The sequence below is a fragment of the Phyllopteryx taeniolatus genome, chromosome 19 (genome assembly GCF_024500385.1).
Source record: "Phyllopteryx taeniolatus isolate TA_2022b chromosome 19, UOR_Ptae_1.2, whole genome shotgun sequence".
NCBI classification, from domain to species: domain Eukaryota; kingdom Metazoa; phylum Chordata; class Actinopteri; order Syngnathiformes; family Syngnathidae; genus Phyllopteryx; species Phyllopteryx taeniolatus.
This window is the reverse complement of record NC_084520.1, coordinates 3773206-3799862: the sequence shown is the minus strand read 5'-3', so window position 1 is coordinate 3799862 and position 26657 is coordinate 3773206. Positions and strand designations below refer to the sequence as shown.

General features: G+C 40.9%; 1 protein-coding gene across 1 annotated transcript in view; it reads right to left on the bottom strand.

The window, feature by feature from the left end:
* Positions 1–26657, bottom strand: part of dnah9 (dynein, axonemal, heavy chain 9) — a 186446-nt gene that overhangs the window by 108788 nt on the left and 51001 nt on the right. The window contains exons 33-37 of the mRNA XM_061756651.1: positions 22350–22506; positions 18277–18381; positions 9752–9909; positions 9286–9424; positions 1269–1556 (exon numbers count right to left, since the gene is read on the bottom strand). Of these exons, the coding sequence (XP_061612635.1) occupies positions 1269–1556; positions 9286–9424; positions 9752–9909; positions 18277–18381; positions 22350–22506 (847 nt within the window). The remainder of the gene's footprint in view (positions 1–1268; positions 1557–9285; positions 9425–9751; positions 9910–18276; positions 18382–22349; positions 22507–26657) is intronic.

The window sequence follows — 26657 nt, the reverse complement described above, 5'->3', positions numbered from 1 at the left end:
CGGCTAAGAAAATGGATGGATGGATGGATGGATATTTTCTCTTCGTTTTTCTACAGTTTTGTATTGAAGTGCAATTAAATGCATTATTTTATTATATATATATATATATATATATATATATATATATACTACAAAACTATATTTTTTGTTTGTTTATGTTATTCTGGAAGTTAACCATTATATTGAAAAACATTTCTTGAATTGTTCTGCTGATTGTGAATTCAGACGTGACAGTTCAGCATGTGCAACAGAGAGAGAATAAAAAAGGCATTTCTTCCCCATTTCTACTCAAACATACAGATGGCGAGCTCAATCAATGCCATCGACGTTGCTCCTCGGGGCTCCTCATCCCCTTCCATTCAGCAAGAGCCCAGGTGGCTTTACACTCTCAAAGGCCCAGGCTGATTACGACTTTGATGTGAGTGGGACTAATGCTAGCTTGGGCTAATGCTAAAGGCATGCAGTCTCTCTCACCTTGCTGCTTTCCCCTATGTTGCCTGAAATCAAAAGGTTGGCTGCACAAACAAAGACAGTAAAAGTTCACGCTCTGGGGGTTGATGGTTGTTATTGATCGCTCTACCATTCTCTCTCTCTCTGTCTCTCTCTCTCTCTCTCTCTCTCCTCTCACTTTGTTACTAGTTTTTCTTTTTTTGTGTGTGGCTGTCTTACACAATGCCAGGGTTAAGTTGTATGGTCCAGCCCCAGGCTCCATTGATGTTCTGTTATTATGTGGTTTCCGTGTCTATTTGACCTGAGGCAAATTGCACTTATTTGCCGTGGTGCTGTGTTCATCCGTCTCTGACATAAGGTGCCTTATTTTAGCCATGTGTGTGTGTTTGTGTGCGTGTGTCTGTGTGTGCGTATTAGTGTGTAATATAACGAAAGGAATCAGATCGGCAGCTCAGGAACCTGAAGCCTCATTGCAGCCAAACATTGGCGTCTGCAATATTTCCACAATTCATCCAGAACCTCAGACATGTTGGACACTAATGGTCCTTTCCCATCGGAGGATTAGGGTGAGGAGTAAACAGCTTTTGGTGAGAACTAAGATAAATCTGAATGAAAGTGCCACAACTGTAATATCGCTCTAAATTGTTAAAGATGAAATCCCATTAAGGGACTTTGTTGCTGCTTCCCAGACAACTTCTGATTGCATTTTCCTATGTCCTTGGTCTGACAAACACCTTGCACTCTTGTACGTTTTGAATTAGCTGTAAACATAATCAAATCCAGTGTAGCAGGCAATCAAGAAATAGGGTTCACTGTACCTTGAGCACAAAATTGTCCTCAGCCTGCAACTTCATGTCAAGAATAGATTCCTTCACATGCTTCTCAAAGTCCAGGTCTCTTTTCCTGGGTACATCTAGAGCGGGGAATAGGTCACCTATCAACCCCATGAACACTGGCATGTCACTGGTCACGATTTTGGGGATGTTGAAATCTCTCAGGGCTCTCATCAATACTTGGTCCTCAGCTCGGCTGGTATCGCCTCTCTTTAGAGAGCCAGCAACCACCAGTACTGACTTGATGGCACGGAGGCCCCAATCATAGTGGTCCTTCAGAGGAAGAAGGAATACAAAATTATACGTTAGTATCTACCACTGACAGTGTAGGGGTTCACATAGTTGACATACAGCTGGAGTGGGATCACTTACAGTGGGTATGGAAAGTTTTCAGACCCACTTAAATTTTTCACTCTTTGTTATATTACAACCATCTGTTAAAATCCTTTAAGTTAATTTTTTCCTCATTAATGTACACACAGCACCCCATATTGACAGAAAAAAACCCAGAATTGTTGACATTTTTGCAGATTTATTAAAAAGGAAAAACTGAAATATCACACAGCCATAACTATTCAGACCCTTTGCTGTGACACTCATATATTTAACTCTGGTGCTGTCCATTTCTTCTGGTCATCCTTAAAATGGTTCTACACCTTCATTGGAGTCCAGCTGTGTTTGATTAAACTGATTGGACTTGATTAGGAAAGCCACACACCTCTCTATAAGACATTACAGCTCACAGTGCATGTCAGAGCAAATGAGAATCATGAGGTCAAAGGAACTGCCTGAAGAGCTCAGAGACAGAATAGTGGCAAGGCACAGAGCTGGCCAAGGTTACAAAAATATTTCTGCTGCACTTAAGGTTCCTAAGAGCACAGTGGCCTCCATAATCCTTAAATGGAAGACGTTTGGGACGATCAGAACCCCTCCTAGAGTTGGCCATCCGGCCAAACTGAGCAATAGGGGGAGAAGAGCCTTGGTGAGAGAGGTAAAGAAGAACCCAAAGATCACTATGGCTGAGCTCCAGTGATGCAGTCAGGAGATGGGAGAAAGTTCTAGAAAGTCAACCATCACTGCAGCCCTCCACCAGTCGGGCCTTATGGCAGAGTGGCCCGACAGAAGCCTCTCCTCAGTGCAAGACACATGAAATCCCGCATGGAGTTTGCTAAAAAAAAACACCTGAAGGACTCCAAGATGCTGAGAAATAAGATTCGCTGGTCTGATGAGACTAAGATAGAAATCGTTGGCCTTAATTATAAGTGGCATGTGTGGAGAAAACCAGGCACTGCTCATCACCTGTCCAATACAGTCTCAACAGTGAAGCATGGTGGTGGCAGCATCATGCTGTGGGTGTGTTTTTCAGCTGCAAGGACAGGGAGACTGGTTGTAATAGAAGAAAAGATGAATGCAGCCAAGTACAGGGATATCCTGAATGAAAGCCTTCTCTAGAGTGCTCAGAACCTCAGACTGGGCCGAAGGTTCACCTTCAAAAAAGACAATCACCCTAAGCACACAGCTAAAATACCGAAGGAGTGGCTTTAGAGCAACTCTGTGACTGTTTTTGAATGGCCCAGCCAAAAGCCCTGACTTAAACCCAATTGAGCATCTCTGGGAAGACCTGAAAATGGCTGCCCACCAATGTTCACCATGCAACCTGACAGAACTGGAGAGGATCTGCAAGGAGGAATGGCAGATGATCCCCAAATCCAGGTGTTAAAAACTTCATTCCCAAAAAGACTCATGGCTGTATTAGCTCAAAAGGGTGCTTCTACTAAATACTGAGCAAAGGGTCTGAATACCTATGCCTGTGTGATATTTCATTTTTTCTTTTTTAATAAATCTGCAAAAATTTCAACAATTCCGTTTTTTTCTGTCAATATGGGTTGCTGTGTGTACATTCTGGGGAAAAACAATGATTGATTTTAGCAAGTGGCTGCAATATGAAAAAAGAGTGAAAAATTTAAGGGGGTCTGAATACTTTCCATACCCACTGTATATAGCTTGATATGGCTTGATTGTCTGGTTTGAAAAACAACACAGTTTCTGTAAGAATAAAAATAAACTCAAGACCTTGTAAGTGAAATCAATGTGTCAAAACGCATTATATGTCTGAAAGTAATTGCTGAAAACGTACAAAGACTGAGAAATTGTACTACTCAATTGAAGAGATACCGTTAATTAAACAGTTTTTCACCATTTCAGTTTTCCTGATTTTTTTTTTTTTTTGTGACGCAGCTAAAATGGCGCCCAGTGAGGGACTTGGCATGAGTGGCCGCTTCCCCACTTTATAAAATCTTGAGCGCCTTCATTCACATCAGCAGTGTTGCCACAGTTACCTTGAAAAAGTAACTTAGTTACTTTACTGATTACTTGAGCTTAAAAGTAATTGAGCTATTTTGCTGATTACTAAGTTAGGAAATGTAACTTTTTAGTTACTTTCGGCAGCTGCTAAGTAGCAGGAATATCACTTATACATAGCACAAAAAAATCATTAGCTTAACCGTACCCATTACTTGGTAATGTACGCCACACAAGTTACAGAATGATGTCATCAACATGAAGCAATAACTTAAATATTAGTGTAGTTGAAGCCACATTAAATCAGCAACTTAGTGCAGACTTGACATGCCAAGTAAGTACATACAGTATCTCTAGGCTCAGTCAATTAAATAAGTGGCTCAAAGAAGTGTGTACTGCAGTATCTGTGAGTTTCATTGACAATTTCAGCATTTTTTTACAAGGCAGACAGTTTCTGTCTAAATAGACAAGAGGTTAAGTTTTTTGCTGCCAACATTTTTTACTGTGTACATCATTCAGGGGCCCAAAAATAAAACATTGGGCTTGGTGACACGGCTGAAGGACACAAAGGTGCAGTTGTTCCCAAACAATCGGAGGAACAGGAGATAAGGCAACACGAGGCACAGACAGATTCATCAGCGTCATCCAAACAATCAGAGGTGTGAATGACAAACGAGATAAGCCAGCACGTTGAATCTCTCACACCCCTCCCTGCCCCGTTGCAGCCAAGCCCAACGCAAAACTCACTCTCTACTAGCCTAAATTCTCTGTGAGGTGTGATGGACAGGATGAAGACTATTGTCAATATTGGAATCCAACGCACACTACACTAAGATCTTGCTCCCATCCCCCCTCGCCTGAAACCACCGTCCACTAAGATGCAAAGGACCCCTCCTCCACCCATGAAGAACCTTATCTGCGAATCTGACTGATATCTGCGGAGTCTTTTCCAGAATAAGTCAGACCCCTATGGAGATCAGGCATTTTGATCCCTATAATTACAAGGGACATAAAGTTGGTCAAAGAAATATGGCACAAAAAAAGTAGAACGACAAACTTAGTGAGGATAAAATGTGAATCTATGAACCCATTGTCTCCAGTTATCTCTGCGAGACTAGCTCTTTTCAATATCAGGTCACTGGGTAATAAATCAATGTTGATTAATGACATCATTACAACCTATGAGCTGGACTTTTTGTTACTAAATGAAACGAGGTTACGGTTACGAGGGTCGCGGCCGTGCTAAATGAAAGATGGTTAACAGAAAGTAGCTGTAATACCATTTTAAATGAGGTGACACCAGCAAATTTTAATTTTATGAATAAGTGTCGAATAGGGGGAAAACGTGGTGGAATTGCTGTTATTTTTAAGTCATCATTTCAGTGTAAAGAAATTATACTGGGTGAGTTTAGCTCTCTAAGGGAGAGCCCGGACACCCTGCGGAGCAAACTCATTTCGGCCGTGGCTGGGGCATCTGATTGGGATGCCTCCCGGACACCTCCCTGGTGAGGTGTTCCGGGCACGTCCCACCGGGAGGAGACCCTGGGGACGACCCAGGACACGCTGGAGAGACTAAATCCTTCGGCTGGCCTGGGAACGCCTCGGGATCCCCCCGGAAGAGCTGGATGAAGTGGCTGGGGAGAGGGAAGTCTGGGCGTCCCTGCTAAAGCTACTGCCTCTGCAACCCGACCTCGGATAAGCGGTAGAAAATGGATGGATGGATGGATTTTAGCTCTTTTGAATATCTCTGTTTTTTAGTTAAAGGTGACCCAAAGGTTATTGTTTAAATAATTTATAGGCCTCAGAGACACAATAGAAAATTTATGGAGGACTTTTCAGAACTGCTGTCATTTATTTGTACTGACTACAACTATTTTGTCATAACGGGAGACTTTAACATTCATGTTGACAATAACATGGAAAAAAAATCGAAAAAACTCTGCTAAACTTAACACATTTGACCTCTCTCAACATATTAAGAGTCCAACCCAAACTCAAGGTCACATCTTAGACCTGGTCATCTCTAAGGATGTTGAAATTTTATCAATTGACATTAACGATATGCTATTTCTGACCATTTTTGTGTATTCTTTGAATTACAGATTCTTCATACAACCTCTTGTCTATTAAGAAAGGGTACATAAATGAGAGTACCGCCACTAAGTTTATGGAGACCATTGCTGTGCCTCAAACTTTGAATGCTGAGACAGTTGATGAACTTTTGGATAATTTCACCTGTAAAATCTCAAATGTCATGAATGCTGTCACTCCTATGAAAATTAAGACAATCTTGAGGCAACCTAGAACACTGTGGAGGAGCACAATGATGGTAAAGACCTCAAAATCAAAGTGTAGGAAAAAGCAGAACGTAAGTGGAGAAAAACTAAATTCCAAATTGACTATGACCTCTACAGACAGTCTTTTAATCAAGAGTTAGTCAGGGCTAGACAGAAATACTTTTCTGAAATCATCAGTAAGAACTTCATAATACACGCACTCTGTTTGCTGTGGTTGACAAGCTCAAAACACCCCCCCACCCCACCCCACGCCCCGAATCAGATAGCTGCAGAACTCCTAACAGCAGATAAATGCAATGAATTTGCTTGTCATTTTAGTGAAAAAATACAATCCATCAGGTTAAATATTAGCACAAATCAGCAAAATGATAAAATGATACTACATCTGAAGCCACCCAGGAAAAACTCTATTACCATGTCAGAATTTGATAAAGTTGACCAAAAAACTATAGAGAAAACGGTTCAGCAGCTGAAAACATCAACCATTTGACTTTTTCAAAGCTATTGTGAAGACTGTGCTAGCTGATTTGCAGCAAATAATCAATTGCTCACTTCAGTCAGGCGAGTTTCCTAAAGCTCTTAAAGTAGCTGCCATTAAGTAAAATAGAACACTGGAAGCTTCCATGTTAGCAAGCTATAGACCCATCTGAAATCTCCCTTTCATAGCCAAGATTGTTGAGGAAGTTATTTTTAATCAACTCACCAATTTCTTGTACTTAAATTGACTTTTTGACAAATTTCGATCAGGTTTCCGAACTCATCACAGTACAGAATCTGCTCTTATCAAAGTGCTAAATGATATAAAGTTGAATACTGACTGGAGAAAGGTGTAAATTCTGGTCTTGTTGGACCTCAGTGCGGCTTTTGATACGGTATCCTATGTGGATATAAAGTATTTTCGCGGCTCAAACGTAGAAATGTGCAGGCATAAGTTGCTAGACGGCATACCATCCATTTGTCAGCGGGCATTCAGTGGACACGGCCACAGCGCTTCAGAGCGGAGACAACTTCATTGATTTTTCACAATTTTGAAGCCTCATTTATTATATATATTTTTTTCATTTGGCATAGACTTTAAGGAAAACAAGGTGTAATTTTAGTACAAAATCTCGCAATAACTGTATAAAGCCTGCGACCCATTGACATCGCCAAACATTTGCATTCTTCTTTTGTCATTTTTTTTGTTGGGGGGTTGTTACTCCCTTTAGTCTCCTCTTAAGCAGGTAAAATGCATGATCGATGGGGTTTAAGTCTGGATATTTACTTGATCAGTCCAAAAACTTCAACTTCTGTCCCCTTTTTGTTTCGGTAGAGATAATTGGATCATCATCTTCCTGCATAATTAAGGCTTCATATGTTTGGTTGAGTTTATTTTGCTGATGCCATCATGTTGTCCATGGGTAAAGGTTGATGAGCCCGTCCCAACAAAAAACATGCAAGCCCAACCCATGACCGTAGGTAGCCTCATTGAGTTTCACAGATGAATTTGCATGTTGAAGATCATGAGCAGATCCTTTTGTTCTCCATCACTTTGGCTAATCTTCAAGATTTAAAGTTCAAGATTATCTTTGCTTCATTAGTAAATGAAATTTTATTGCTGAATATCTGATTCATCTCTGTACGTTTTGGCAAATTCCAGGCTGATCTATCTGGTCTTCTTGCTCATGAGTAGTTTGAATCTTCTGGTGTAGCCTCTTTACTTTGGTACATGAAATTTTCTACAGAGAGTAGTTTGTAATAGTTTGTTTTCCTTTACCTATTTACACATCTATCCATTTGATGCCTGTTACCTAATACAGAAATGGTTTCTTTCTTTTTCAAGACAGTTTAAATGGTTATACAGGCAATGGTCAATGTTTGTGTAATGGCTATGATTTATTTTCCATCTTCTCTCAGGACCACAATTGCTTGTTTTTGACCCACAGACAGCTTTCTGCTTTTTATTTTAGTCACTCTGATACAAGGATAATTGCAGTGTTCACAGGCAAAACCCAAATCTAAATCTGAATGAATTCCTCCAACATTCGATGTAATAGGAAACAAAATGCAACAAAACCTGTCTGCTGATCACATGTTCCATAACTTTTGCTCACATAAGAAATGTGAGGGCTCAAACAAAAGGTTCTATATTTGCTGATGTCCCTATTAATCTTTTGAGGTTAAACCAAAAGTATGTCAGTCTACAGTGAAAATAAAAGCATTGGCCTCAGTGCGCTAATGCTTTCGGAGGGGACTTTATGCCTGACCACTGTGAGCAAAACCAGTGTTTGAGAAAGCCTAGATGTAACTACCGTATTTTCACGACCATAAGGCGCACTTAAAAGTCTTAAATTTTCTCCAAAATGGACAGGGCGCCTTATAATGCGACGCGCCTTAGGTGTGCACCGAGTTCCAAAATCTGTAAATGTTGTTGTGTGACTTTGCTGAGCGCTCCGCTTGACTGACTGGGAGCATTTCCTGCTAACACGCTGCTTATATAGAGGAAAGGCGGACGTGACTGAGGACAGCATGCAGACGTTAAAGGGGGAAGGGTGCGAGTGAAAGAGGACGCTAAAGGCACGCCCCCAGTAGGTATATAGCGCCGGTATGTGCATTGTGCAAAACAACATCGGTTTGGCTAAGGACCCCCGAAAATGGCACCTACGAAGAGACACGCTTACGAAGCACAGTTTAAACTGTAAGCTATCAGTTACGCGGAGGAACATGGGAATCGACCAGCCGCGAAAAAATTCAAGATCAACGAATCCATGGTTCACAAGTGGAGGAAGCAGGAAAACGCCGGCACCATTGCTGAATAGCCCCCCGGCAACGAGACTGACTTCGACAATGACGAGAGGGAACCCGGCATCTTTGATGGAGAACTTGCCCAGCTGTTCATTTCGGGTACAGAACATGAGGACTTTGATGGATTTGTGGATGAGGATTGATCAAAAAATAACGTGAGTACATTGTTAAAGACTTCACTAAAGTACAATGTTGTATGTTTTACCATGCCTCCGCCCAATAATACGGTGCACCTTATGTATGTGTTAAATACAGAAAAAGTAACTGAGACTGCGCCTTTTAATACGGTGCGCCTTATTGTCGTGAAAATACGGTACCTTGATAGTCAAGTAATCTGATTTATTTTAGGCACACAAAACAGCAATATACCTGTAATGGAACTAATGAGGTATGGTATTTTTACAATTTTAACTAATTATAAAGCTGAAATCAAATCCTCCCACAGGTTTTTTTTTTTTTTTTTTTTTTTTTTACCAAATATGACAATTAAGTTACAAAGTTAAGTTGGAAAAACACCATCAAATAAAAACAAGTTTTAACAGTTTCATAACTCAACTTTGAAGGATAATTACAAAGATTTCAGTAATCATGTCACTTTTATTATATATCTTCGTTACTACCTGTTTTGAAAGAAGTTCTTTGCACAGTGTATAGAGCGTGATAAACTTCCTAGCAAGGAGCCGGGCACCAATGAATCCCTCAGCCACCAACATGATTTCACAGATCAGCTCAAAGTCTGGCACCACCATGGCACATGGTCTGTGAAAAAATGGAAAGAACAAACTGGAATATAAAATCACTTAGATTGTTTCATCCCACAACAGGATTAAATTGCATGACGTTTTAGTAAGGCATGCATTGTCTGATCAAATTCTAGAAAAGTTAACTTAACTTTTTTGAAACATTAATTTGATATTTCTATGGCTGTCTGTATTCAATATTGTTCAAGTGGGCCTGCTGATGCTGGTGTGGCAGTGTTGATTAAGAATAGACACACATAGGAAGGGTTATCCACAGGGACAATGTGTGTGCACTATAGAGAAAACTGCTGCCTTCAGCAGTGCTGCCTGCAGCCATTAGACTGACCTGAAAAGAGCCTTAAGGTTCTCAGGAAGCTCAGTCCTACCAGCGTAGCCAGGATTCATCGTGATGAAGATGCCCACAGTGGGGCAAAGGTTTATGTCTTCGCCCATGAAATTAAACCTCAGTTTATTATCTCGGATGGCATCCTGAATACTTTTGACCTGCACAATAGTACAAAGCAGAGAAATACAGCCCAATATACACCATAAAGAGGATAGTCATGCCTCACTTAGCCTAATGTATGTATTTTGAAATAGGCTAGAAACACTTGGGGAAATGTAATTAAGTAATGTAATTTAGGTTGTGATAAGTTATGTCAAAGCAAATGGTGTTGTCCATCCATCCATCCATTTTCTGAGCCGCTTCTCCTCACTAGGGTCGCGGGCGTGCTGGAGCCTATCCCAGCTGTCATCGGGCAGGAGGCGGGGTACACCCTGAACTGGTTGCCAGCCAATCGCAGGGCACATATATACAAACAACCATCCGCACTCACATTCATACCTACGGGCAATTTAGAGTCTCCAATTAATGCATGTTTTTGGGATGTGGGAGGAAACCGGAGTGCCCGGAGAAAACCCACGCAGGCACGGGGAGAACATGCAAACTCCACACAGGCGGGGCCGGGGAATGAACCCGGGTCCTCAGAACTGTGAGGCTGACGCTCTAACAAGTCGGCCACCGTGCCGCCCAAATGGTGTTGTGTGGATGGCAAATATTTGAGCCTCCCCCCCATCCCATCAGTACTACTTCCTGGGTCCACCAGTCCAGTACGGAGCCCTTTTTACCCTTTTATGGCCGCTGGAATTATTGTCAAGGTACTCATTGCAAGGCTGAAATTGTACAACCCCAATTCCAATGAAGTTGGGACGTTGGGTTAAACATAAATAAAAACAGAATACAATGATTTGCATATCATGTTTAACCTATATTTAATTGAATACACTACAAAGACAAGATGTTTAATGTTCAAACTGATCAACTTTATTGTTTTTAGCAAATAATCATTAACTTAGAATTTTATGGCTGCAACACGTTCCAAAAAAGCTGGGACAAGTGGCAAAAAAGACTGAGAAAGTTGAGGAATGCTCATCAAACACCTGTTTGGAACATCCCACAGGTGAACAGGCTAATTGGGAATAGCTGGGTGCCATGACTGGGTATAAAAGGAGCTTCTCTGAATTGCTCAGTCATTCACAAGCAAAGATGGGGCGAGGTTCACTTCTTTGTGAACAAGTACGTGAGAAAATAGTCGAACAGTTTAAGGACAATGTTCCTCAACGTACAATTGCAATTTCATCATCTATGGTCCATAATATCATCAGAAGGTTCAGAGAATCTGGAGAAATCACTGCATGTAAGCGGCAAGGCCGAAAACCACCATTGAATGCCCGTGACCTTCGATCCCTCAGGCGGCACTGCATCAAAAACCGACATCAATGTGTAAAGGATATCACCACATGGGCTCAGGAACACTTCAGAAAATCAATGTCAGTAAATACAATTCCGCGCTACATCCGTAAGTGAAACTTGAAACTCTACTATGCAAAGCAAAAGCCATTTATCAACAACACCCAGAAACGCCGCCGGCTTCTCTGGACCCGAGCTCATCTAAGATGGACTGATGCAAAATGGAAAAGTGGTCTGTGGTCCGACGAGTGCACATTTCAATTGTTTTTGGAAATTGTGGACGTCGTGTCTTCTGGGCCAAAGAGCAAAGAATCATCCGGACTGTTATGTACACAAATTTTAAAAGCCAGCATCTGTGATGGTATGGGGCTGTGTTAGTGCTCATGGCATGGGTAACTTACACATCTGTGAAGGCACCATTAATGCTGAAAGGTACATACAGGTTTTGGAGAAACATATGCTGCCATCCAAGCAACGTCTTTTTCATGGACGGCCCTGCTTATTTCAGCAAGACAATGCCAAACCACATTATGCACGTGTTAGAAAAGCGTGGCTTCATAGTAAAAATTTGCGGGTACTAGACAGGCCAGACCTGTCTCCCATTGAAAATGTGTGGCGCATTATGTAGCGTAAAATACGACAATGGAGACCCCAGACTGTTGAACAGCTGAAGCTGTACATCAAGCAAGAATGGGAACAAAATCCACCTACAAAGCTTCAACAATTAGTGTCCTCAGTTCCCAAATAAATAAAAAATAAAAGGTGATGTAACACAGTGGTAAACATGACCCTGTCCCAGCTTTTTTGGAACGTGTTGCAGCTATAAAATTCTAAGTTAATGATTATTTGCTAAAAACAATAAAGTTTATCAATTTGAACATTAAATAGTGTCTTTGTGGTGTATTCAATTAAATATAGGTTGAACATGATTTGCAAATCATTGTATTCTGTTTTTATTTATGTTTAACACAACGTCCCAACTTCATTGGAATTGGGGTTGTAATTTAGTTAAGTTAGAAAACTATTTACTCCAACTAAATCTGAAAACGTGAGTCTTTGACCACATTTCAGTGATAATAATTTGAGGATACATCAAGCCTTGATATCCCTTTTAGTCTACAATAAATATGTAATTTCTAAAGTTTGGTAAACTACTTTTTCTCAAGAAATCTAAATATATAAAAAGAAAGACAAGAAAGCAATCACATGAGATGTCGTGTACCGGATAAATTTTGCTTATATATAACAGCAAAACATACAATTTGTAAGGCAACTTGAAACATTTTACAAAATATTCCATTAAGATGTGTGCAACAGACAACATGGTTTACTAGATTAGAATCCATGTCTAAATTATGATTGAATTTAGCTGAGGAAAACTTCAAAGATCACTCCAATTGTAATTAAATTCAGCATGTCTACATTTATGATAGCAGACGAAAACCCTGTCATGCCAGCCAGATCATGCGATCTGAACCCGACTAAAACCTCTTGAATGTCATCAAGAGAAATATGGATGTTCACAAGACATCAAACAAAGCCGAGCTATTTCCATTTGTTGTGCCAAATATAGCATGATGTCGCCCAACTGCAATGTGAAAAACTAGTGAGGAGAAAGCTAAAATACATGAAAGCTGCAAATCAGGGTTATTCCACTAAATATTGGTTCCTGAAGTCTCACAAAGTAAACATTAGTATTTTGCTGTTAAGAAATGAATATGAACTCATTATTATTTTAAATATGAAACTGCACTGAAACGTTTAGGTTATTTTGACCAGCTGTCATTTTCTTTAAAAAAAAATGCTTTCAAACTTACATACTGTTCAGGTCAAATTGGCCCCCTTTTGACATTTGCTAGCAATAAAAATACCCTAAATGTCATTATTTCACATGTAAATTTGATGACTTTTCCTAAAGTGACCCAAAATACACGACAATTAAAATATTTTTAAAAAATCATACTGTCGATAGTCACTGCACGTGCCAAATGAATCTACTTATATACTGTCTCCTCCCAGAATGCACAAAATGAACAGTGCAGCGAATTCATGCGTTTTGTACATGTAAACCTTGAGAAAATCAGGCCCTATTTTGTGCATGGAAAATTGCCAGTATGTAAGAATTGACAATTTGTACTTGGGAATAATGTCAGAAGTTTATAAAATCCAAGAAAATATAAGTTTTAATCAAACATAGTACAGTACCTATAAAGAGTAACAGCTGAGAAATTATCATTTTTCAGCAGTTTCCAAAGTATCTATATGTATTCTTTTTTTCCATGGGGTTTGAATACTTTCCTTAAAAGGGTACTTTGACTTTAACACTAGCGTGGTAGAAGAGTGTAACGAAGTTGACAGCTGGAAAGAGGAGGAACATCCCTTCACGGATGAGTACTCGGCAACAGATCACTCAGTCGTATTAACACGAGAGAGAGAGAGGACAGGAAAAAGAGAAACAGAAAATGAAGAGGGCATCCGTGTGGCCTATTTTTTATGGGAAATGATTGTCTCACTCCTGGTACACTTTAAATATAAGGAAAGACCTAAAGCATCACATTCAAGTGGGTACTCATTAAAATATAAGGAAATTATAAATTGTAGCCCCAGAGAATTCGTGTATTATTTATCATAATTATATTTCAGTATAGTGTACTCTATTTTCACTGGATGTTATTTAAACAAGAACATTATTTTCTGATACATTGGAAGTGGTCACAGGGTTCTACTGCCTGATAGTAGGTTTTGAGCATTTATTCAGATTTCAGTTAAGTTTGGTGCCTTATAAAAGGCTACAACGAGAGCTCTCACAGGGCACAGACACCTGCCAATAGCAACGTGACAAGGCCTCCCAAAAATGACAGTCTGTCAAAATGCCGAGTCTGGTCGGAATGACCACTTCAACCTGACTACAACGCACCAAGAATTTAGAAAATCGGGTGATGGATTTGCGGAGAAATTTGTCGCGTCAGTAAAAATTGCCTTCAGGGGAATGTTTTTGTATGGTATCGCCTATAGAAAATCTGCTCGAAAAATGCCTTCAAATTGAAGTAAAACTATAAATTCATTATTTCTCAACATCTCATCAAACCTTTTGTTTTGTCTGCTACTCTGGGAAACCCTTCTCTGATTGGCTGATAAGTTTTACTTAAAAATATCTGGCAATAAGCTCGTACAGGCCAAGATTCTGAGGGGTTCTCTAAGTCAACACATCAAATTTACCATGGCATTTCAAACTGCATCATTTGCCCTAAAAACCCGATTTAAATACTGTAAGTGGAACATTATTCTTGAGAAGAGCAGTGTGGGCAACATAATAGGTCATGTACTTTAGTAATCAATAGTTGTTTTTCATTAATTTATTTGTCATGGAGGAGTTTAAAAGCCTATGAAGTGCTCAATCCATGTTTTTACAAAATTTCACAAAGATGGCTGCCACTTGTCACGTTGTTACTGCCAAGGCTTTATAATGTGTTCGATGCAAAACAATGAATGATCTTCCAAGTGTGCAACATGGACCTATTACAGTTTCACCCAAAAATGGGAGCATTATAGGAAGACCAATCATAAAAAATACAAGTTGAAATAATGGTGTGGAGAAAGGCAGTTACTTACACACACACACACACACACGCACGCACGCACGCACACACACAGACACGCACGCACACACACACACACACGCACACACACACACACACTCAAAACAACAGATGAAATACTAATGTCAATGAAAAAGGTTAAAAAAAAGAAAAATAATAATAAGACACCATTCTGAATAAATGTGCATACAGTTAGTGTGGTACGCCTTTATAATATTGACAGCACAATCCTGTGTTGGCTGAAACAAAGTTCACATTTAACCAATTTATCTCCATGATATGACATCTGGTGGGGTTCTGTTTGCATAAGCTTTTTGAATACAGGACTCACCCCACCACCTGCGTCCTAGCAGACCCAACTGGTAATGGAGGATGTCACCTTGCGATGGTAGCTGTTCCCACTTTAAGAGGATGGATTATTTGTGCCGGTTTATGCTTGCTATGGTGGGAGTTTGCTCTGTGTAGCAGGCTCCACTGATGCCGGCCAAGCAGTGAAACAGGCTGCCGACTGTCACAGTACAGGTTTGATGCTTCTCTCTCAAGGTCTACTTCTCCACATATAAGGCACTGTGATTTATTATTCATTAAACCTTGCAACACCTAGTCATTTCTGTGGCTCTTTAAAATTCTCTACGCTCACTTGCAGGGTCTTGAAGAGAAGACTGCTTGACTTTCATTGCAGCTATAACAGAAAGGCAAGGGCATAGCACTGACTGTTTTATAGAGCAGTGACTAATGAGCCACGGACTAAGGAGCACTATCATCACCATTATCAACACGATCCTAATCAGCATCTTTATCAGTTGTACTGTATATGCTCTTCCATGACAGTGTTCCACTTGTATAAAAATAATTTCAAAATGGGCAAAGGCAGGATACGAATGCACGTGAGACCACAACCACACAGAAAGGCTTCTTTTGATGCAGGATTGCAGAATGTGCAATGACAGAACAGCGAGCATCAGCTGAAACACAGACACGGCCTGACTTCTAACGGGCTAGCTAGGTCAGATGGGTTTATAGTTCTGGTTCTTCTATGTGTTTCTGTGTGTGAAGTGGAGGATGGTGAGGACTGGAGCTGACTTGATCATTGTGACAGAGAGCATGAAAGATTGAAAACCTATCCGAGACTTTCCACAGTTGCTGGTACTGATGTTGTTACGAAGAAATGTGTTTTCACTTGATGAGCATTTGACCATGTTTGACTATGGAAATGAACACTTATTTATTAATTTATTTTAGATGTAATTTCAGAATTTTCTGAATGTTCTGAATTTCCTTTTGTTACATTGTGACAATGCTGCCTGGAGGAGTTTTTCATTGCAGAGGCCCAATGGCACCTACGAAGAGACACGCTTACGAAGCACAGTTTAAACTGCAAGCTATCAGTTACGCAGAAGAACATGGGAATCGAGCAGCCGCGAGAGAATTCAAGATCAACGAATCCATGGTTCGCAAGTGGAGGAAGCAGGAAAACGAGGTTCGCCAAGTCAAGAAGATGAAGCGCCGGGCGAGTTACGCCACCATATGTGAATGGATTGTGGATGCCTGGGCTAAGGTATCTGCTTTGACTGTTGTCCGAGGTTTCGCAAAAGCCGGCATCATTGCTGAACAGCCCCCCGGCACTGAGACTGACTGATGTAGAACTTGCCCAGCTGTTCATTTCGGATCCAATAATCCGTCCAATAATACGGTGCGCCTTATGTATGTGTTAAATAGAGAAATAGACCCCATAACTGAGATTGCGCCTTTTAATACGGTGCGCCTTATGGTCATGAAAATGCGGTAGTTCAACTTCCCATAGGTGAACTCATATTGTTGCTGAAACCGAAACACTAACAGACTGCAATTGCACAATTGATTTGGTAGTGCACAACATTTTGCTTCAGTTGCTTCAATTGCTTGAATGATTAACCAATGTTCACTTCCACATAATCAACAGAATTCATAACAATGAATTAATCAATTATCACTGTCATCCGTGGTTTTCACCTTAATTCAATAGGAAACTACAACAGTTGAGTTCCAATGTTTCTATTTTTCAGCGACACAATTAAATCAAGCAAAAACTGTGGAATCCTGGGTGAAAATGCAATATGTTGCCATATTTTCAATGAAATCAGGGTTAGCAGATATAACGTATATCGGGTTATAACGTATTAATTTATCAATCCATCCATCTATTTTCGATACCATTACGCTTGTGGGCCGGAGCCTAACCTAGCTGACTTCGGGCAAGAGACCAATATCCCCATACTTGGCTGCCAGTCAATCACAAGGAACATATAAACAGACACACATTCACACTCACATTAACACCAATGGGCAATTTAGTCTTCAATGAACAGAATGTGAAATAAGGAATGAAGCCAGAAAACACAGCGAAAACCCCTACAAACGGTGGAAAATGAAAACGCCACACAGTGAAAGATGACAGCTTGAAGTTGAACCACATCATCTGCTAAAAGTAGAGACTCAACGCTGAGGCTTCCAAACCGGACCGTGCTGATGCCCTTGCTGTGCCTAAAAATGGTGTCCATAAATATTACAAACAAAATCAGTGACATAGGGCATCCAGTACTCCAGTTGTACCCCATACTGGGAGTCTTCCCACCACCACCCATCCCCAGGAATCTCAAATCCATTTTCCATACCACTTGTCCATATTAGGATGGAGCCTAGCCCAGCTAACTTTGGGCAAGAGGGGGCTACATCCTGCACAGGTCGCTAGTCAATCGCAAGGTGCATTCACAGCTTTAGGCAATTTAGATTATTCACTTAACCTAGCATGTATGATTTTGGAACATAAGTGGAAGCCAAGTACCAAGAGAAAATCCACGCAAGTATGGGGAGAACATGTAAACTCGAAACAGGAAGGCCGGAGCCGAGATTTCAACCCCAAAACCAGTAGATCACAAATTTGAAGAGCGTATTGAGCTATAACAAATCCTAGCCCAGTACGATAGTCAGATATGTGGATGGATGGATGGATGGATGGATGGACAGACAGACGGATGGAGGGTTCTCCCATTCCTGAGAGAACGTAAAAGATTAGATTTTTTTGAGTGAATTCACCTGAAAGGAATCTAAGGTTGTATTCAAAGACATATTGACATCAAATATTGATTTAACTACAATATTGATTAGATATTATTTATGAGTACTTTTTTGAGTGTTTAATCAATTACTACTGCAGACATGCAAAAGAGCTTTCCCATCCTCGACTCACATCAGATCACCGAATGTTCCAATTACACATAAGCCCTGCGGTGCAAAGGTGCGGTCTTGGTTTCCCTTACACTTGAGCCAATTACCCGTTTACAGGCTTTTTTTTTTAACCATCCGCTAATTAACACAGACACCTTCACAAACAAGATTGAGAGGAAATAAATAAACACGGTGGGGTGCAAAGGCGAATTCTCAGAATTTACAGACTTGACTCGAATAGGGATTAAAGACAATTTGAGGTGTTAGAACAGGACATTTTCTTACCTGTACAGCCACCACAGGACATTTTCTTACCTGTACAGCCACCACAGAGAGCACCTCCACTGAGATCCTATTGAATTCATCAAAACAGCCCCATGTCCCTGTCTGAGCCAGACCTTTGTAGATGTTGCCACAGGACTGATGGACAGAACAAAAAGAGAACCAAGGAGACAAATACTCAAATGGACAGTCAGGTTAGACAGTGACAGTGCAGTCAGACTACGGACTGCAAAAAAATTCAGTATGACATGAATATACAGTATTGTTTTATTTGGACAATGTTGAACATGTCCCTTTACCATGTTTATAAACAGTTCTCAGTTTAATTTTAGTATTTTGATTCGTTTCAGTTAATTTGAGCAATTGAGCAATGAGCAGCAACTGACAAACCCAACAAAATGCCCCAAAGGAGGGGGCAGAAGCAAAGCAAGCACAGTAATGTTTTGTAAATCCTACCTTAATCAAACACATAATAATTTTAATTAATAATAAACCTTTTAATCCTCCTCAAATTTACTACCTTTTGGACACCTTTGGGCGGCACGGTGGTTAGACTGGTTAGAGCGTCAGCCTCACAGTTCTGAGGACCCGGATTCAATCCCCGGCCCCGCCTGTGTGGAGTTTGCATGTTCTCCCGTGCCTGCGTGGGTTTTCTCCGGGTACTCCGGTTTCCTCCCACATCCCAAAAACATGCATGAATTGGAGACTCTAAATTGCCCGTAGGCATGACTGTGAGTGTGAATGGTTGTTTGTTCCTATGTGCCTTGCGATTGGCTGGCAACCAGTTGAGGGTGTACCCCGCCTACTGCCCGATGACAGCTGGGATAGGCTCCAGCACGCCCGCGACCCTAGTGAGGAGAAGTGGCTCAGAAAATGGATGGATGGATGGATGGACACCTTTGTTGCAAAAATGTACACACACAAACTACTATACAATCATCATATATGAATATTTTTTTTCCAATTTTTTTTCTTTTCTTTTTTTCTTTTCATAAATCATTTGAACAACTTCAGACTTGCTCAAAACTACTAAATGTGACCCCCCCCCCCCCCCCCCCCCCACCCCCCAATGTAATAAATAGTAAGGTGATGATTAGTGTTATGTCAAAGATCCATCAAATTTCTGTGCCGCTTATCCTCTCTAGGGTCGCGGGCGTGCTGGAGCCTATCCCAGCTGACTCTGGGGGAGAGGCGGGGTACACCCTAAACTGGTTGCCAGCCAATCGCAGAGCACATATAAACAAACAACATTTGCACTCACATTCATACCTACGGACGATTTAGAGTCTTCATTTAACCTACCATGCATGTTTTTGGGATGTGGGAGGAAACTGGAATACCCGGAGAAAACACACGCAGGCACGGGGAGAACATACAAACTCCACACAGGTGAGGCCGGATTTGAACCCGGGTCCTCAGAACTGTGAGGTGGATGTGCTAACCAGTCGTCCAACGTACCGCCTAGGTCAAAGATGAGCAACCAAATTGATTAGACAACAAAAGTATTTTTTTTTATGAAGTTCCAAATACTCCCTCTGGACACCTTCGTGGCATAATTGGCAGCCATGAAAATTGACAGTTTTTAATCTCTCTACTCTGCTCATTCGGGACGTTCACGTTGCGCACCCAGGGGCTCCGGGGCAGTCTGGGGCCGGCCGTTAAGGGGGGGGGGGGGCTACTGTCATGGGTGTGTGTTCCAGTTTTTGTCTTCCCCCTGTTTCATACACCACCTGTGCCTCGTTCAGCCTAATTACACCTCGCATTTAACCTCGTGTCTCATTCTTTCTCATCGCCAGTTCGTTGTACCTTGTTGTCGTCGCGTTCCAGCATTTCTTGTTTCCACGTTAAAGACTCACAGTAAGACTGGACCTTGTTCCGATTATCGACCTCGCTTTATTGCCTCATGTTTTTGGATACTGTTGCCTTTTTTGGATTGCCTGCCTGTGTACCGACCTCTGCCCGTATATTAAACCTCTCTTTTTTGAAACTGTCCATTTCTTTTGGAGTCGTGCATTTTTGGGTCCTATCCTCTGTTCCGTTCATGACAGAATCAGGTGAAAAACACAAAAAAAAATTCAAATATCACTACCACAATAATTCAAATACTACTACTACTACTACTAATAATATACTGCATTTAAAGGGTTCAAATATTTAAATGAATTTTATTTTTGGTAGTTTTGAGCAAGGCTCTGATTGTTTAAGCGATTTATGAAAAAAGCAAAAAAAAAAAAACATCCGTATTTTGTATTATGAAAGACTTGTAAGAGTAAAAAGAGTAAAAAACAGCATTCAAAAAATCACTTGAAATAACATTTACTTTACAAATATCATGCCACAAGCTGTAACACAAACAAAATCATCCATCCATTTCCTTCATCACTTATCCTCACTAGGGTCGCGGGGGTCCTGCAGCCTATCCCAGCTATCTTCGGGCGAGAGGCATTGTACACCCTGAACCAGTCGTCAGCCAATCGCAGGGCACACGAAACAAACAACCATTCGCACTCACAATCACACCTACGGGCAATTTAGAGTTTCCAATCAACCTATCACGCATGTTTTTGGGATGTGGGAGGAAACCGGAGTGCCCGGCGAAAACCCACCCAGGCACGGGGAGAACATGCAAACTCCACACAGGCGGGGCCGGGATTTGAACCCCGTTCCCCAGAACTGTGAGGCGGATGTGCTAACCAGTCTTTCACCGTGCCGGCAACAAAATCATCACCGACTCAAAAAAAAAAAAAGTACAAAAATGCCTGAAGAGGGCACAAGGGGTTCGAGGGTGCTCAAATCTCACTTCCCTCAATGGAGTGCAATGGTACTTAGTGGCACCAAAGACCCATTTATGGCTGGCTAAATGACTGGATCAGACTACAGACTGTAGTACACTCTTCACACCTTCATTCCTGCATTATTCACCGAGGAACACAGGAAAATGGTCCAAAAAAATACTAACTAAAAATCCTTAAAAAAATCATAGCTCTTTATTTGGTTTGACACCAGTATTGGAAATAATATTAAATAGACCTGTCCTTTGCCAATGCCTCAGCACTTCAAGATTCAGGGACCCTGCTAGTATGAACAAAAGGTGATGATGTGAATGCTAAATAATATAGATAGAATAACAAGGTAACAAAACGAAAAAATTGTTGAAGTGGAACCCCCGATAAATAGTTGATAGGAGATCTTGGTTTACCTCCAAGTTGCCCTTTTAGTGTATGAATCTCAGCAAGATGGCAGCCACCGTCAGGTGAGCTTATCTTTGATATTACAACTCGAGAGCAAATGTCAATTCATTGCTGGAACACAGAAACAAATGGATGATATAAAGCCAGAGTCACCCTAATAAAACAAGATAGTGACAGCAAAATGAGTGGCCAGAATGCTTCCCACCCACATTTTCTAACAACAACTTCTGAGTAACGAATTGTCCTCTCTGGAGTAGCTGGACCAAGATGAAGGAGGCAGCTGACTTCTCGCCAATTACAGGCCAAAGGAATCCTTCCCTGACGCAAAACAGAGCTGACTGGAGTATTGAGTCAACTTGTGAGCATATGAGAATGTGTATGTGAGCGCATAAGTGAATATGAGCAACAGTGTGTGGGCTCTGACGCCAGTTTGTAGGGCCTGTGTTCCTCCCGGAGTATATTAGCACTTCTCTTTGACACCTTGCCGGGATGTGTATAGGCAGGGGTGCTATATGCCTGGATACTGTAATGATGCACCTGTCTGGGAAAGCAGGAGGCAGCGGGATTGCAAGATTATGTTTATGCCTCTTTTGACCACTCTATATGCAGAAGGTGTGCAAGAGTATACATGAGTGAATAATAAATCAGGTTGCAGCCAGGGTGCAAGGCGGGCATTTTGACAAGGCACAGTGAAGAAATAACTGTCAGGATGGAGCAAATCAGCTCTTCATCCAAAGGGGGGAGGAAAAAAGATGAAAAGAGGGAAGATGAAAAGAGAAGGCCGGGAAGATAGTTGACACCTTGAATGACAAATGCATAGCATACTGCTGACAAAGATGCAAAGATATACAGCATGGGTTGGAGTGAACACACCAGTTGAACTGTAAAAGCTTCTTTATGCATTTGTTGGCTCACCTTGTAGTCCATTTGCTCAGAGCAGTTAAATACGTAGACCATGATACCGAGCGCTCTGCCCAAATCTTTGGTTGTCTCTGTCTTCCCTGTTCCTGCAGGCCCTGCTGGAGCTCCACTCATGGTCAGGTGCAGAGACTGAGTTAGGGTGATGTAACATCTAAATGTAAAGAAGATACACATATCACCTCAAAAGACTAGAGGGAGCCAGCCGCAGTGAAATAAAAGAAAAAAAAGAGCCTTGGACTGATTGAACTGACTGTCGTTTGATTCAAAACAAAGAGGAGCAGTAGTACCTGTTTTCAGCAAATTATCTCCAGGGTAAATTATCAAAGGGAGATTAAACTAAGTCAGTTACCAATGTGGCTGCTAGAATAGTACTCAGAAGAGTGATCCGTTAAAACTTTTTTTTTTTTTTTTGTAATGGTGGTAATTGTGTTTGTTTTATTACCGCTTGGTGTATTTGATTCTGTAATTACCCTTGCACACCTTCACCATTTTTGGTAAGAAATACCGTAACTTGACTGGCCCATCAAAACACTTTTGAAGTAAATTAGAACAGCAATTGAAAGCCAACGCCTCTTGTCCAACATCAGTTTGAAGTAGGAATTCACAAATGTTCTTCTGGATGATTGGACAACACACCACAGTCTTTTCAGAAGAGTGGAAGGACGAGGGGACCAACTCTATATAAAGCCCATGAATTTAGAATGGGATGACAGCTTCTATAAGGGTACAGCACCATTCAACTGTCCCGATTCTTGTCGTAAAATGTTGAGGTACTTTCTAAAGCCTGCCGCACACTGAGAGATGCGGCAAAACTCGACCGAACTCCCACGCAGTGTGCAGAGTTTAGCAAATATTCCATGATTTCCATGGGTTTGTGTCACCGGGGCACGGCATCGCAACATCGCAGATTACAGCCAATCAAAATGCACATAAAAAAACATTTACGGGTTTTAAGCGAGTGAGATCAAGCCATACAAATAACATATGTACCTGTGGATGAAATAGCAAAGCTTGTGCCCAAAATGTTAGCGATCGGTACATACCGCGCTGGGTACATTGAGGTGAATGGGAGAAACTGAGCCTTTCTTTTATCCCCCTCGCTTTTCTTTATTCTCTGCCACGTTCTCTATCTGTAGCAACCCACTTCTTCCTTAAATATTACTCTATATTTTTACAGTTTAATAAATGTGATTACGTGCAATATACTATATCTCATAAGCCTATACAGGCTTGCCGTTCATGGCGTCCATACAGTATATGAAATCGTTCCGTGTGATGCTGTGAGTCGCCAACTGTAATTTTTTCGCGATTGTCCGGTCCAATTGGGTTGGACCGCATTGTGCAGTGTGCAGCGGGTCTAAACTCTTGACAAGATACAAAAGAAAATGCAGTCATATGAAGAAAAAAACATCCAATTATACTGTAGCCATGCCAATACAAATGACAAATGTATTCTTATGAGTGGAATAATTTATCTGAGCAGTCATTGTGCATAAGCTCATTATATGATAATCGAATCAGCTCCTGTGCTTTGATTAGTATAGAGGCTGATTAGTAATACTAGTGATTTCTTCTCTACTAGGACTAACAAACAGTCAACCAATTTAACATAAATAAAACTAGCAGAAGCATGGATGTGAACTGATGATAACAATCAAAACTATCGATCAGAGTGATAAATACAACGGTTTGCCTTCAATGCCAGTGGAACAGTGATTTTAATGAGTTTCTGGTTAATAAATGATGTATGGATGAGGGGAAATATTGGAAACCATGAACAGAGACAGAAAATAGGAGAAGACAAATGATCCCATCTGTAAACAGTGCATCAACAAAATATGAGTGCCAACAGGCTTTGTGGCAGTCCCCTGAAATATAATATGCACAGAAAGCTCACATTCTGTCATCTCAGAAGTTGGACTTCGGCTGATTTTAAGTACATTTGCTTTGTGTGTTTAAGTAAAATATTCCTGCCATCATGCCGCAGCTCTCAAACTGCAGTAAACATTTATGCACTTTGCCAATATCATTCCTTCGTCCATTATCGATGGAAGAGTGATTCCTTTAGTCTAATGATACTGCTGCAGCACACTGAACATACAGTAGTCTGCTTGGCCAGTGTGGTAAATAAGTACAGTACATGAACTTAAAAATGTTTATTTATTATACATACTCATACATAGGTCAGAGGTCACAGACACATGGTGTCTGTGGGGACCTGGTTGCACCCAAGGACCACATGAGAAGCCCTTAGGCCTGTTCTAAAAATAGCTTAGTTCATCATTGTAAAAAAATGGAATATTGTGATTTCATATGACTGTTGTAGAAGTGATATTTTGGAAATGTAAACACTTGCAGAGATTTATATATGGGCAGCCGTGGCCCAATGGTTAAGGTCATCGCCTGCCACCGTGGGGGACCAAGGTTCAAAACCCCGACTGGACCATCCGCCAACATCCCCCGGACTCACGGCTGTGGTGTCCTTGAGCAAGACACTGATACCCCGAAATGCTCCCCGGGCGCTTCAGCTGCCCCCTGCTCCAGTGTGTTCCACTAACATGTGTATGTGTTCACTGTGATGGGTTAAATGCAGAGAACAAATTTCATGTGCATGCATGCATGTTCATGACAATAAAAGATGATTCTTCTTCTTCTTCTAGAAATAACAAGCTACAGAAATTGACTTCAAGAACAATTTCTCTGAATTTTCTTATTTTTAAAATTTGACAAGAACATTACCACGGGACAGTTATTGCAGTATATTATGTATTAGGGGAAATAAATCTGCATACTGTCCAATTGCACAACATAATCATTACTCTATAATCGGAATCGTGATTAAGTGGAGAGTGAAACGAGTGACACTTTTCATCACCAAGATGTGCGCATAAAAGCGGTTGAAATGGTAATTTATATTAAATTAATTTTCTTATCAATTAAAGTAAAAATTATAAAACGTGTTCGATAATAATCCTCAAAATTGATTTTAAGTACTTTATCTAACTCAGGAAACGAGAATGTTCTCAAATTCAGATTTTTTTAGTTCATGATAAACATTTATATACAAAATATTTGGTGGTAAACATTAGTAGGCTAATTTAAACTGTCAGATAATTCTAACAGATTTAAAAAAAGAGGACAAAGTGACTTAAATTATTGAACTCCCCTTTTGTCAAAATTGAACTGAAGTATGGGGTGGGGGGACTGGGGGTGTGACTGTGTTTGCCTGGGACCCCCAAATGACTAGCTACGGTTCATGGTTGAGCCAGCGACGTCGCCAGCCGGCATGACAACCAAACTGGGATTAGCGGCTTGTGCTTTAATGAAGAAGGCAGCTAGCAAGAACTAATGTGAATTACAGGACATATTTACCATCGACACTTCATATGTGATATGCTTCAACTCAGCACGCTGCGCAGAAATGCGGTCTCCCCCGGCATCAGGGCTTCTCTTCCCTGATTGGTTATGTGGGACCCCTGGGGCTGCTTTGATTCCCACAGTTGGGAAAGCATGTGAGCATGTCTGCTCAGCCCAGCGCGAATGGACGGCGGCCACTCCCAAGTCCACCTTTTGGTGCCGAATTGAATCATTTTACAAAGTGGAGAGAAAACTAAACCCTTTGGTAGCGGCAACCACCATGAACGAAAATGAACTGTAGGACAACACATGCCAGAATGAGTGCGCACAGGTAGTAAAATTCATCACTGGCGAGGTGGCGGGTGGATAGCGGGAACACTTGGAACAACTCCGCGCCTGCAATTGACGTCAACTATTTTTGCTTGTTTTCAACCTGTTTGAGTAATTTGATCCATGATTTTTAAAATGTCATTGTTTATCTCTATGGTTTATCTCTATGGTGGAAATCTCTTCACACGAAAACGGTCAGTGGCACTAAAATGTCTGGGCACTGCTACCCGAATAAAAAAAATATATATATATTGAGGTAATATAGTGCTAAGTAAGTATTTTAATAATTTTGTAATTGATTTATTATTTGAAGCATAAGAATGAATTTGTGCAATTGCAATTTGCCTTGATTTTAGCAAGGTTGGTACACAGTCATAGCCACGAATGTAATTGTACTAATAATTTCTTAAAGGGGCTTAAATTATACAGTATAAAGACACTAAATATGAAATAATCACTAAAACCTAATGTATTACATCATGCGTATACGGTGCCAGTACCGGTTTTGACAAGGCCACCACTACTTGGCTCACTCTGAAAGGCTTAATGTCGGACCGTGATAAATATCACTCTTTATTCATAATAACATAGAAGCAATGTCATTTGAGCAAATAA